The sequence below is a fragment of the Ambystoma mexicanum genome, chromosome 8 (genome assembly GCF_040938575.1).
Source record: "Ambystoma mexicanum isolate Mex_15411 chromosome 8, UKY_AmexF1_1, whole genome shotgun sequence".
Lineage (NCBI taxonomy): Eukaryota > Metazoa > Chordata > Amphibia > Caudata > Ambystomatidae > Ambystoma > Ambystoma mexicanum.
The window spans coordinates 393,352,998-393,367,324 of NC_090929.1; the positions used below are offsets into that span (position 1 = coordinate 393,352,998).

The 14,327-nt window shown below is 51.7% G+C and overlaps 1 protein-coding gene across 5 annotated transcripts in view; it reads right to left on the reverse strand.

Moving 5' to 3' along the window:
- Positions 1-14,327, reverse strand: part of RGS3 (regulator of G protein signaling 3) — a 1,502,625-nt gene that overhangs the window by 318,152 nt on the left and 1,170,146 nt on the right. For all 5 annotated transcript variants that reach the window (XM_069609876.1, XM_069609875.1, XM_069609874.1 and 2 more), the window contains one exon: positions 1,037-1,159. In XM_069609876.1, the coding sequence (XP_069465977.1) occupies positions 1,037-1,159 (123 nt within the window). The remainder of the gene's footprint in view (positions 1-1,036; positions 1,160-14,327) is intronic.

Consider the following 14,327-nt stretch of genomic DNA (forward strand, 5'->3'; position numbering starts at 1 on the left):
TAAATCTGCTACCTTTATCCTTATTCCAGTTATCAGCTCTGGCTTGCTGCGATACCTTATGTATGAACCGTGCTCTTGCTACAATTGTGCCTATTTTTCTGTGCTACAAGGACTTCATTCTGAACTTTCCCCTGCTATTCTCCTGCATAGACCTTCATCTGCCAGTGGCTCTCGGAGGACCTTTCCTGTAAAATAGATGGTTATTTGCAGACTGTCCAATCAACTGTACATTGATTGCAAGTCTACCCAGAGAGTAACTGTTACCTGTACCCATAAAGGGCTGTTCATGAGGAATTCAATACCCTTAACACTAGAAACTTAAGTATGCCTCTTCTGTTATTCCACTTTTATTGAATTGAGAAACGTGCATGCCGCATTTGTCACCAGTTTTCTTGCTCTGACAAATTGTTTGCATATTTGATGAATTTCCATTGCCGACAGCCTGAAAGAATGCATGTCCCATCACTGACCCCAGACTAAGAGCCATTTGCTACCCGCGTCAAGACAAACGAGCTGCCTTAATCCTTTAGTAAAGATCAGCTCATCGCTCCCATAAATGTCTCTCAAAATGGTCCTTGGGCTTGGAGCCATTTAGAAGAAAACACAATCTTCTGTGCTAAAAAAAGGCAACACGCGCACCAAGAACAATGAATTATAGTGCACAAGTCAGTTACAAGTCTGCAATGCAAAAACATCATGCACTACCTGCAAGATCCTCTCATGGATTAGACATGTTTTTTTTTTGTTTGCTCAGACATATTTCCAGGAACCTCAAATCTATGCATGCAATGCCACATTAACTGGTGTGAAATGATTAGTAGGAATGGAATGTCAAGAACTGCATTTCATTTACCCACAAACACTTTACTTTGACAAGCTCTCTGACATTTCAGGGGGGACCTGAACTTAAAATAACCATTTTATCCCTATAGACCTCCAGAAATACACCCTGAAAATATACATTCCAAATGAAACAAACAAATACCACACATCCTGGTGAAAGTTCTCGAAGTGTCATCCAGAATCCTGACCTTACCATGTTTTCGATGGGGCCAGTTTCTTTCAGCTTTTGTTTTGTGATATTCTCCTTCAAACACCAACAAATTCTCTCCTTCTGCTCTTGGGAGAATGTTTCCAGATTTAAGAAGCACTCTGATTTCTGGTGATACAAGGAGGAATATTATGGTTAGCTTCCCAGTGCATACACTAAAGTAGTATAGGCTTTTCACCCAGCCACAGGATGCCCTTTTTCTCCCAACCACACGATGAATTGACACATACAGATATAATCCTCTGACATACATTCATAAAGATCTGCCCAAATATGACCAAAAACAAAAATAACCAGTGAAAACATTGCCAAATATGCAAGCCCCGTAATCACACATGGAACCTGTGGATTTGGGGCATGCTGGCTCTGGAATAGACGATTGAGTTGACTCCTTTGAATATGCAGAAGCCACAAGAGTAGCATTTTCATTTAACTTCTACTCTGGGAAGGCAAGCTGCCAGAGCAAGGAAGCTTCATATCTGCGGTCTCCAAATCCGGTCTCAGAGGGCTCCAACCACACAAGAATTTGAAGAGAACCACTGCTCAACTATGGAAACACCTCCAGTTTAGACTCACTCTATTAGAATGTATTTAGTGTGGATGTCCTGAAAAAAAGGAGTCGTTAAGATCACGTCATCAATAAAGTTTAGAAGCAAAGGAATGTGGGGTTGTTATTGAGCCTTTGCAAGATGAATCATGTTCAAGAGCACAGGACGAAAGGATGTGTTGTTAGAATGGAACTGTTCCCTTTCTGTAGATCCTTCAGCACGCCCATCTACACCTTATTCAGGCTCATGCGTTTAGCGATGTAGCCGTAGGTGGTAGGCAGTAGTGACGCGTAGTTGGTCTATGCACCCCCGTTTGCCTCTAGAAAGCTTTCCTGAAGACATCACATTTCCCTTAACTAGAGCTATCCTGTCAATCTCACAAAGAATGGTGACCTGGGGCTAGATTATCAAAGATTTTCCCTGGTTCTAAAAAGTGGGTAAATGGTTTGATAATACAAAATGGAACAAACAGATTTTGTCACAATAGATATCTATAAAACGTGTGCATGCAGGCAAATGTCAGCTGTTTTTTGTACTATATTTGCTGCATAATAGACAATAAATGATATCTACTACATTTATTGTTATGTTACTCAGCACACATCATAAATAAAACGCTCTGCTCAAATTTTCCACAGATGAAAAACACTTGAGCTAATACCAATGGGGCTAAACCTTTTTGCTCCTTTCTCTATTAACAAAGTAGCAATATGTGTGCTAAATCCATTTGCTCTACTTTTTTGCACCAGTGCAAATCTTCTATAATCTAGCCCCAGATGTGCCTGCTTTGGTTAGAACCGTAATAGTTTTTCACAACATCTCCCTCCGTCCCAACAAGGTCCTTTACAACAGTCGAATAGCTACGTTTTCAGTAAAAAACTTTGGCTAGGTCTTTATCTGCGCACTTCTTTGATTGGGGGTGATTGGAGGCTGGGATAAAGCCACTGGGAGAGCCTTTGTATGAAGGGGAAATAGTGTACACGTAGGCATTTTTTATTGATGACAGAATGTTAGATGGAACAACAAAATGATAAAGCAATGAACGAGTTCTGAGAATTGCTGATATTAAGTAGAATAAAATAAACTCCAATGGAGAGAGGAAGGCATAGAAGTGATATAAGTACACCAAGTGCTTAAGTAGTGTTCCCCAAAGAATATAACTAAATGCTCTTCAGTGCTCTGCGGAAAAAGTCCCCAAATCTCCCTTAAACGTATAAACTATTCCCAATGCTGTCGATACGTTTTCAATAACTCTAAAATGACAGTGAAAGAGGTGAAAGGTAGCCCATATCTTGCTGAAATGCAGAAAAGTCTAATATGTCTATCGTTATATGGGCATTGCCATTCGGATGTATCAAATGGTTTAGGGAGCAGACCTTCATGCTGTCCTTCTATGTCTATTTTGTTGAATTTAAAAGAAAGGTCCTGGTTTTTGGATGCATTATCTGCTCACCTCACCACTGAGTCGTTCTGGAGCCCACCAGACTTGGGAGCAATGTAACTTGCAGTGTTGCACATTATAAATGTGGCATTGTTAAAGATATCATAAGTACACCTAAAGCTTAAGTGTGTGCACTATGGATTTTATTAAAAACATCACCATTACTTTTGGGTTATAGTATTCAGTTTACCTGTTTTGTGTACTCTAAAATTGGATATGCACTTATATGTATTCTTGGTAGCAGCTCAGCTCTGTTGCTAACTAAGTAGATGTGTTTACGTGCTTTTGTTGTTTGTTTGTGTGCATTTGTGATTGCTAAATGGTCGTACAGAATATTTATATTTTTATTTTCTATAGCACTTGACGCCTAAGCGCTTTACACAAGACAATCAGGGGTGCAATAGGATGAGTAATGTGACAATCAAACCAAAACGTCAATTAGAAAGAAGAAACTTTGAAACGAGTACTGAAAATAGAAAAGGATGAGCTACAGTGCAGAGAAAATATAACAAAAATGCCAAGCTGACGAACACATTTGGTAAACTTTCTAAAGATTAATTCATGCTAATTAAATTGGACTGTTTGAGTGGAAAATCTATGTTAATGATTTAGAGAAAAATAATGTTCAATGTGGAGGCAAAGCAAGAGTCAGACATCTGGAGCAATGAGGAACAAGTTACTTACCTGTAACTGTTGTTCTCCAGCATGGGTCTGGAATGGATTCACATGCTCATGAATATTACCCGTCGTCAGGCTGGGAATCCTCGGCAAAGAAAAAATCACTGGTCTCTGGGTCATACTGCCCCATGCCAATGACTGCCCTCTACCTAAGCCCCTCCTCTGGCAGCCATCTTCAGATTTGGTAGCACGTAAAGTGGCAGTAGGACCAAGAGAAGAGCCGCAGAGGGGTTGGAGGGAGGGTTTGCATGTGAATCCATGCCAGACCCATGCTGCAGAACAACAGTTACAGGTAAGTAACTTGTTCCTTCTCCAGCATGGGGTCTGGCATGGATTCACATGCTCATGAATACAAGAATAGGTAGCAGTACCCACATGCACAACCACGGTAGGTGGCAAGGCTCAACATTAAGCATTACAACAACTCAAGATTAAGCATCTCTTACCTCCTCACCAGGCTCACCATCAGGCGAACAGGTTGCGCAGCACTGCCTGGCCGACTCTGGACTCCTCCCTGGACTCCTCGACGCAGTAGAATCTCGTGAAGGTGTGCATCGACCTCCACGTAGCAGCCCTGCAGATGTTCAGCAGGGGCACACCAGACAGGAACGCCGTGGTAGCAGCGATCGCTCTGGTTGAATGGGCTCTCGGACGGCCGGGCAGCGGTCGGTTTGCCAACCGGTGACAGTGCATGATGCAGTCGGAAAGCCATCTGGAAATGGAAGCCTTGGAGAGGGCCTTCCCTTGGTTCACAGGTCCAAAGTTCACAAACAGCTGTTATGTCTTCCGAAGACTTTGTGCGGTCCACGTAGAACTTCAGCGCTCTAGCCGCATCCAGCGAGTGCAAAGTCCTCTCGGCCGGCGACAAAGGCGAAGGGAAGAAAACAGGTAACACCAAGGGCTCGTTGAGATGGAAGTCCGATGGCACCTTAGGCATGAAGGAGGGGTGCGTCCTCAGCACTACCCTCGTCTCGTGGAATGTCAGATATGGAGGTTTACAAGAGAGGGTCTGGATCTCTCCCACTCATCGTGCGGAGGTGATAACGACAAGAACTTCAACAGTTCCGAATGCAGAGGCTCGAAAGGCCCCATGAGCCTGGTCAGCACCACGTTGAGCTCCCACGCCGGCAAACTCCTTCACCAGGTGATGAGACCACAGAGATGACCGCCCCGGAGTTCTGGTGTAGCAGGAGATAGCCGCCAGATGGACCTTGATGGAGGCATGTGCCAGCCCCACCTTGGCCAGCGATAGCAAGTACGGCAGCACTTGAGGGGCCGTAAATCGCAGAGGGTTAATCTTCTGTGCACGGCACCAGACAGGGACCCTCTTCCATTTGTGCCCATAGCACTTGAGAGTCGATGACGCCCTGGCCTTTGCAAGCACCTCCTTGCAGTCCGCCGGGATATCACACCCTCCGAACTCAAGTTCTGCAGGAGCCAGGCCTGCAGGTTCAGCGATCCTGGGTCGTGATGGAGGATGGCGCCTACTTCCCTGGCGAGAAGGTCCGTGTCCGTCGGTAGTTTCACCGGGGGTGGCACGGACATGTCCAGAAGGTCCGGGAACCAGATCTGCCTTGACCACGCCGGTGCGATGAGGATCATCTTGCACCGGGACCGACTGAGTTGACTGATGAGTCGCAGCAGCAACGGCAACGGAGGAAATGCATACAGGAAGAGGCCGTCCCAGTGGAATGAGAAGGCATCGCCCATGCTCCCCGCCTGGGGAAACCTGTTCGTCGCCGTCGTGAATAGGTCGATCTGGGGATTGCCCCATTGTCAGAAAATGAGATCCACTGGAGCATGCCGTAGCTCCTACTCATGGCACGAGCGCAGCTCCCTGCTGAGTGAGTCGGCAATGGTGTTCTTTATTCCTGCCAGATGGAAGGGTACCAGGAACATCCCTTGAGCAATGGCCCAGTGCCACAGATCGTGTGCTTCCTTGGATAGGGCTGGGGATCTGGTGCCCCCCCTGCTTCTTGATGTAGAACATCATGGTGGGGTTGTCGGTGAAGACCCTTATCACCTTGCCCTTGAGGGACGAGAGGAACGACCTGAGAGCCCAGAACACGGCTCGGAGCTCCAGGACGTTGATGTGTAGTGACCTCTCCTCCGGGAGCCAAAGGCCTCTTGCAAGGAGATCTCCTGTGTGCGCTCCCCATCCTTCCAGGGAGGCGTCCGTCGTCACCATTTCCTGATGTGGCGGGGTGTGGAAGTCCATGCCCGCGGGTGTCCCACCACCAGATCGCTTGGCGGAAAGTCTTGTTGAGTGAGATCCTGTCTTCTAAGCTGCCCGCCGCTTCCATCCAACGGGCGTCGAGGAACTCCTGCAGTGGTCGCATCCGCAACCTGCATAGGCGCACGAGGTAGATGCACGATAGAGGTAGATGCACAATGACATCATGCCGAGTAGGGACTTGATGCACCTCACCCTGGCCATGTCCATGGTCAACAGCCGTTGTACCTTGCCAAGGATGGCCAGGAACAGGGTGTCTTGCGACGATACCAAGTGGGATTTTGCAAAGTTGATCCCAGATCCGTGAGCAGTTGGACAGTCTTCGTTGTGTGACCGACGGCGAGTTCCCTTGACTTTGCTCGGATGAGCCAATCGTCCAGGTAGGGGTAAACGTGGATTCCCCTGCAGGTGCAGCCGCACCACCACCGGTGCCAGGCACTTGGTGAAGACCCTGGGCGCCGACTTCAATCCAAAGGGAAGGGCCTTGAACTGATAGTGTAGCCCTTGGACCACGAATTGTAGAAACTTTCGATGGGATGGGGATGTGGAAGTAGGCATCCTCCAAGTCCAGCGACGATAGGAAGTCTCCTTCCTCTAGCAGTCCCAGCACGTGCTGAAGGGTGATCATCCGGAATTTCTGGGACTTGATGTATTTGAATTTCTGGGACTTGATGTATTTGTTTAGACGACAAAGGTCCAAGATAGGTCGCCAACCGCCGGTCTTCTTTCGGACGAGGAAGTACCGCGAGTACACTCCGGAGCCTCTGAACCTCTTTAGGATGAGTTCCATCGTGCCCTTTTTCAGCATTGCTCGTACCTCTAGAAGTAGTTTTGGCACGTGGTTTTCCTTCATGGCTACAGGTGGCAGACGGGGACACTTTCTTTGGAATTCCAGAGTGTGCCCGTGGGCCAGCGCATCCAGCACCCAACAGTTGGTGGAGATGGACTGCCACACGCTGACGAATCTTGCCAGCCAGCCTCCCACCATGGTGCTTGGGTGGGGGACCGACGCCGCGGCCGGTTCAATCTTGCTTCGCCGAGGCCTTGGCGTCTTGGCGACAACGACGTCCTCCGGCCTTGCCGCGGCTCCTTGTCGGCTCCACTGTTGCTTTCTACGTCCACCTTGTCGGGATCCCTCCCATAGGTCTGGTCTTCCTCGAACCTCTTGTCCAGGATCTTTGCGACATCAGCCAGCTCATCTTCTGAGGTGTTATCTGTGTCCGTTATGGCTACCGTGCCCGCCCCCTCTTTCTCCACCCGGGGTTTCACAGGGATCTTCTCGATAGGCTGGAAAGAGGATTCCCTCTGGGGTGGCAGGGAAACTCTAGGCCCGGAAGTCATCCCAACTGGGGTAGCCTCCACAGGCTTTGCCAGGGTCGCCACGACTCCTTTGATCGAGGCCTTAGCCTGGTGAATCAGGGCCTTTGCGACTTTGGGAGCGCGTTAGGCCTTCACCTTGGGGGGAGGATCGCTGCCTCGCTCCCCCTCAGCTGTCGTCGTTGGGATCGACCAGTGCTTCTCCCGAAGCTTACCCAGGTTTTCTGACTTTTTCTTCACCGAGCCAGAGCGTTGGCTCGTGGTTGATGGCGTCAGTGACATCGCACCCTGCCTGGCAGCCAAGGAGCCCGAACCATCGGCGCTCCTGGTGCCCGCGGAATTGCAGTGCTTTGCCTTTTGTTGGGCCCCCGTCGCCAGAGCACCCTCAAAGGTCTTAGAAGACCGCTCGGACGACTTCTCCTCACCTGCTGCTGGGCTTTTCCCCTCCAGCCAGTTGGTGAGTCGAACGCGACGATCCTTCTTTGTCCGTTCGGACATATTCTTACAAAACGCACAGTCCTTCTCCACGTGCAATTTGTCATCGTGAAGGCAGTAGAGGCACAGAGAGTGCTCATCTTCCTTGAAGACATTCTGCAATCCGCATCCAGGGCAGATCCTGAACAGCTTGGATCCAGGCGTCGTGTTTCCTTTGTCCTGGGCCATGTCCACGCGGGGTAGGCCCCAGAGGTGTTCCGGAATCCTCCAAGAAGAAAAAACTCGATGTATACATTTCCGAAACGGGTCCCCCTTGATCGAAAGTAGAATTGGTGGAGCTTGAGGCTTGATTGACCGAAAGAATAAGAGTAAACTCTTCGAAAAAAATCACAAAACGCAGTAAAAGCTAGAGAGCTATAGCACAAGGACTCCCAACACTTGAACGTGCGGTAAAAATCTGAAGATTGCTGCCAGAGGAGGTGCTTAGGTAGAGGGCAGTATGACCCAGAGACCAGTGATTGGTTATTAGTAGAAAGACAGTTCAGAAACAAAACAAACTGATTTTTTCTTTACCGAGGATTCCCAGCCTGACGACGGGGAATATTCATGAGCATGTGAATCCATGCCAGACACCATGATGGAGAACATGCTCTACGCCTTTTTTATTGTAATCAAATTTTTGAATAAATCAAGCAGCATGAACAGTGAATACCATAAAATAGGGTTAAATAAATCGGTCTGAAATCTTCCTTACATTACATTAGCTATGGAATGTACTTGCACGCCCATCAACCCAGATGTGTACGCAGTCACACCACAGATTGTTTAAAGTGCAAATCTGTATGCAGCTGTGTTATAACACATTGAAATATCAAGGGATGCAATAACATGTAAAGATACAGAGGAGCCTGCGTGCTCATTTCTAGGGCACTGGAAAATTAATGATTCCACTGCTGGCCCCATGGAGGTATTAGACAGTCGGGTTATTGATTCAATGCTGGAGCACTTCTGTAACACATACAGACGTAAGTAAAGCATAGCATTTAATAACAGGATGAGAGGTGCGCAATTTATTCCTGATAGCCAGACAAAGGACTGCTAGAGAATACCATTAAAATCCAAGGACAAGTCAAGCTCATGAACGTGCGTGAAGAGTTTGACCTCTAGAGTCTCGATGTATGCTGCCGCACTTCTAAGATCTGCCCGAAAAAATAGATATAAAGGACTTAGATAAAAGTGAACGTGTGCAAGTAACCAAAAGACAAATCTTTAGGACATGCGAGTTCTGCCTGATCCATTAAGCTCTCTCATTTGTTCACCTCCTGCAACACCACACTCTTCGATCCAACTAGGTGCTTGCCCACTTGATCTTCAAGTCTGACCCCCGAGAGCCAAATCCACTAAATGTTTTCAGGATATTCACACAAAAAGTTACATACAGTGAATCTAATGGTCATTTACATGGTTTGTGGTTAACACTGCCAACTAACTGTGACCATTGCTCTTGGGACCAAAGTTAGAGGGACTGCCATGTAGTAGACACTCCTGCGTGCCTGCTCAATACCTTTTATAGCGGAAACAGCTTTAGCTCTTTTGCAGACCTATAGCATACACATCTAATATGTGAAGTAAGGAACAAGTTACTTACCTGTAACTGTTGTTCTCCAGCATGGGTCTGGCATGGATCCACATGCTCATGAATATTCCCCGTCGTCAGGCTGGGAATCCTCGGTAAAGAAAAAACCAGTATCAGTTTCGTTTCTGATCTGTCTTTCGTAGTAATAACCAATCACTGGTCTCTGCGTCATACTGACCACAGCCAATGACTGCCCTCTACCTAAGCACCGCCTCTGGCAGCCATCTTCAGATTTGGAAGCACGTGAAGTGGCAGTATGACCAAGTGAAGAGCCGCAGAGGGGTAGGCGGGAGGGTTTGCATGTGAATCCATGCCAGACCCATGCTGGAGAACAACAGTTACAGGTAAGTAACTTGTTCCTTCTCCAGCATGGGGTCTGGCATGGATTCACATGCTCATGAATAAAGAATACATAGCAGTACACACATGCACAACCACGGGAGGTGGCAAAGGCTCAACATTAAGCATTACATCAAACTCAACATTAAGCATGTTACCTCCTCACCAGGCTCACCTCAGGCGAACAGGTTGCGCAGCACTGCTTGGCCGACCCTGGACTCCTCCCTGGAATCCCGATCGACGCAGTAGAACTTCGTGAAGGTGTGCGTCGACCTCCACGTAGCAGCCCTGCATATGTCCAGCAGGGGCACACTAGAAAGGAACGCCGTGGTAGCTGCGATCGCTCTGGTGGAATGGGCTCTCGGACGGCCGGGCAGCGGTCGGTTTGCCAACCGATGACAGTACATGATACAGCCGGAGAGCCATCTGGAAATGGAAGCCTTCGAGAGAGCCTTCCCCTGATTGACAGGTCCAAAGTTCACAAAGAGTTGTGACGTCTTCCGAAAAACACTTCGTGCGGTCCACGTAGAACTTCAGCGCTCTAGCCACATCCAGCGAGTGCAAAGTCCTCTCAGCCGGCGACGAAGGCGACGGGAAGAACACAGGCAACACCAAGGGTTCGTTGAGATGGAAGTCCGACGGTACCTTGGGCATGAAGGAGGGGTGCGTCCTGAGCACTACCCTCGTGTCGTGAAAAGTCAAGTACGGGGCCTTGCAGGAAAGGGCCTGGATCTCTCCCACCCGTCGTGCGGAGGTGATGGCCACAAGAAACGCTGTTTTCCACGACAGAAACTTCAACGGGGCCGAGTGCAGAGGCTCGAACGGAGGTCCCATGAGCTTGGTCAGCACCACGTTGAGCTCCCACGCCGGGGCCGGAGCCTTCACCGGCGGGAACGATCTGAACAGTCCCTTCATGAACTCTTTCACCAGACGATGAGACCACAAGGACGTCCGTCCCGTGGTTCTGGTGTATCGGGAGATCGCAGCAAGATGAATCTTGATGGACGCGTGTGCCAGTCCAGCTTTGGCCAGCGTCAGCAGGTACGGCAGAACTTGGGGAGCCGTAATCCGTAGAGGGTTAATCTTCTGTGCGTGGCACCAGACAGAGAACCTCTTCCATTTGTGTCCGTAGCATTTAAGAGTCGTGGACGCCCTGGCCTTTTCAAGAACCTCTCTGCAGTCGGCCAGTATGTCGTATCCTCCAAACTCTAGCGCTGCAGGAGCCAGGCCTGCAAGTTCAGCGACTTCGGGTCGTGGTGGAGGATGGCGCCTCCTTACCTGGAGAGCAGATCCGCGTCCACCGGCAGCTTGATTGGCGGGGACGCTGACAAGTCCAAAAGGTCCGGGAACCATATCTGCCTCGGCCACGCAGGTGCGACGAGGATCATCCTGCACCGTGACCTCTTGAGCTGGTTGACGAGCCGGATTAGCAGTGGCAAAGGAGGGAACGCGTAGAGGAACAGGCCCTCCCAGGGGAACGAGAAAGCATCGCCCATGCTCCTCGCCTGGGGAAACCTGCTGGCGAACCTCCGGCACTTGGAGTTCGTCGCCGTCGCGAACAGGTCGATCTGGGGTGTGCCCCACCGTCGGAAGAGGCGATCCACTAGATCCTGCCGTAGTTCCCACTCGTGGCACGAGCGCAGCTCCCTGCTGAGTGAGTCGGCGATGGTGTTTTTTATCCCTGCCAGATGAAACGGCACCAGAAACATCCCTTGGGCGACTGCCCAATGCCACAGGTCCTGCGCCTCCTTGGACAGTGCTGGGGACCTGGTTCCGCCCTGTTTTCCGATGTAAAACATGGTGGTGGTGTTGTCGGTGAAGATCCTCACCACCTTGCCCTTGAGGGACGGAAGGAAGGACCTGAGGGCCCAAAACACTGCACGGAGCTCCAGGACGTTGATATGTAAGGATTTCTCCGTCGGGAGCCAAAGGCCCCTTGCGTGCAGATTTTCGGTGTGCGCTCCCCACCCTTCCAGGGAGGCATCCGTGGTCACTGTCTCCTGGTGGGCTGGGGTCTGGAAGGCCATGCCCGCCGTCAGATGCGCGCGGGTGCCCCACCACCGGATCGCTCGTCGGAAACTCTCGTCGAGTGTGATCCTTTCCTCGAAGTTGCCCGTCGTTTGGATCCAGCGCGCGTCCAGGAACTCCTGCAACGGGCGCATCCGGAGCCTGCACATGGGAATGAGGTAGATGCAGGAAGACATCATTCTGAGGAGGGACTTGATGGACCTCACCTTGGCCGCGTCAGCCACCAACATCCGCTGCACCTTGCCCAGGATGGTCCTGGTCCTCTCCTCCGACGGGGAGGCCCGAAGGGACACTGTGTTGAGCCTCGCTCCCAGAAACAGAGTGTCTTGCGCGGGTACCAGGTGGGATTTGGCGTAGTTCACGGAGAATCCCAGGTCCGTGAGAAGTTGGACGGTCCTTGCCGTGTGGACCACGGCGAGCTCCCTTGTCCTGGCTCGGATGAGCCAGTCGTCCAGGTAGGGGTAGACGTGGATCCCTTCGCGGCGCAGCTGAGCCGCCACCGGTGCGAGGCACTTGGTGAACACCCTGGGTGCCGACCGTAGACCGAAGGGGAGGGCTTTGAACTGGTAATGCCGCCCTTGGACCACAAACCTGAGGAATTTTCGGTGCCCCTTCAAGATGGGAATATGGAAGTAGGCATCCTCCAAATCCAACGACGACAGGAAGTCTCCTTCCTCCAGCTGACCCAGGACGTGCTGGAGGGTGACCATCCGGAACTTTTGCGCCTTGATGAACTTGTTCAGACGTCGCAGGTCCAGGATGGGGCGCCATCCCCCCGTCTTCTTCTTCACAAGGAAGTATCTCGAGTAGACTCCGGAGCCCCGCAGCCTCTTTGGGACGAGTTCGATGGCGCCCTTCTTGAGCATCGCCTTCACCTCCAGGAGAAGTTGAGGGACGTGAAGTTCTTTCCTGGCCACGGGGGGGACGCGCGGACACTTTCTTTGAAACTCGAGCGCGTGGCCCCGGGCCAAGGCGTCCAGCACCCAACAGTCGGTGGAGATGGACTCCCACACGCTGACGAAGCTCGCCAGCCGGCCTCCCACCGGGGTGCTTCGGTGGGGGCCTGACCCCCCGGCCGGTTCAATCCTGCTTCGACGAGGCTTTAGCGCCTTGTCCTTGGCGACGACGGCGGGGTCCGCCAGGCTTGCCTCGTCCTCTGTAGGCCTCTTGAGATGACGAGCGGGCCGCTTGACGGTAGGAGGAGAAACCGCCGCCGGAACCTTTGGAGGCGCCCTTGCCTCCGCTGCTCCGAAAGGGCGTCCGTCGTTGTTGCAGAACTCCAAGGGCCCGGGCCGTCTCGGTGTCCGCTTTAATGGCCTGAAGGGAATCGTCCACCGTTTTCCCAAACAGGTTGTTCCCATCGAAGGGCATGTCCAGGACTCTGGTCTGAACGTCTTGACGGAAGTCCGTAGCCTTGAGCCATCCACGCCGCCTAAGGCAAACGCCGTTGCCCAACTGGCGGAACCCAGTGTCGGCGATGTCCGTCGCAACGGTAATGGCGTGGTCCGAAGCCACCTCACCTTCCTGCAGGATCTCCAGGGCCTCTGCCCTCTTGTCGTCCGGCAAGAAGTCCAGCAGGGGAGCCAGTTTGTACCAGAGCTCCCTGTCGTATCGGGCCACGATAGCCAAGGCGTTGGCAGCTTTAATCGTCGTCGCTGCAGACGAGATGACTCTGCGTCCCATAGCGTCCAACTTCTTTCCCTCGCCGTCCGGTGGGGAAGTCGATGTGGAGGCCGCACCCCCCCCGCTTTTTTCCTGGCCGCCGCGGAGACGACGGAGTCCGGGGTAGGCTGCGCCCGGAGGCACAGGGGGGCCGTGTCCGGGACCCGGTACTTTTTCTCGTACCGGTCTCTTCTAGCTGGCGTCGTGGACGGGTTCTTGAGGAGGGTGAGGCCCTCATCCCAAATGTCGTCCAATAGAGGCACCGCGAGGACCGTCTTCCTCTTGGCCTCGCGCCGCTGATAAAGGAAACCTTCCTTCTTCTCCTCAGGGCAGAGTTGGAAATGCTCGGATGCCCTGGCGATCATTGACTGGAACGATCCAATCTCGTCGGGCGGAGAAGCCCTGGTGGGAGGCGACGACGGTACATCCTCGTCGTATACCTCGTCGTCCGTACCCGTCGCTGCCGTGTCAGTCCCCGTATCATCCCCTCGGATGGACGGGGAGGAGGGGCGCGACGGCTGAAAAGGAGGTGGAGGCTGGATCCTTCTTTTCTTGGTAGGGGGAACACCAGAAGGTCCCGGTTCTGGGTCCCCCGACGGGAGAGGTTCCCTCGGCAACGGTAGTCTCGTCCTTATCTCTGAGCATAAGGACTGTATAGCCAACAAAATGGCCGCCGAGTTGTCTCGCGGCGCTGGCAGAGGGGAATCCGACGGGCGATCAGGGGCCCCGTCGGTATCCTCGACGATGTCGTCGTCACCTGCGTCGGGATCCATCCCGACGGGCCGGTCTTCTTCCACGCCGAGGCCGTGGCTTAAGACCTCGACCAGCTCCTCCTCCGAGGTTGAGGCCGAATCTACGACGACGCCCTGCCCCCCCTTTTTCTTCCCCACGGGGGATTTCACGGGGGTCCTATCGATGGGCACAAAAGAGGACTCCCTCCGAGGTGGCAGGGAGACTCT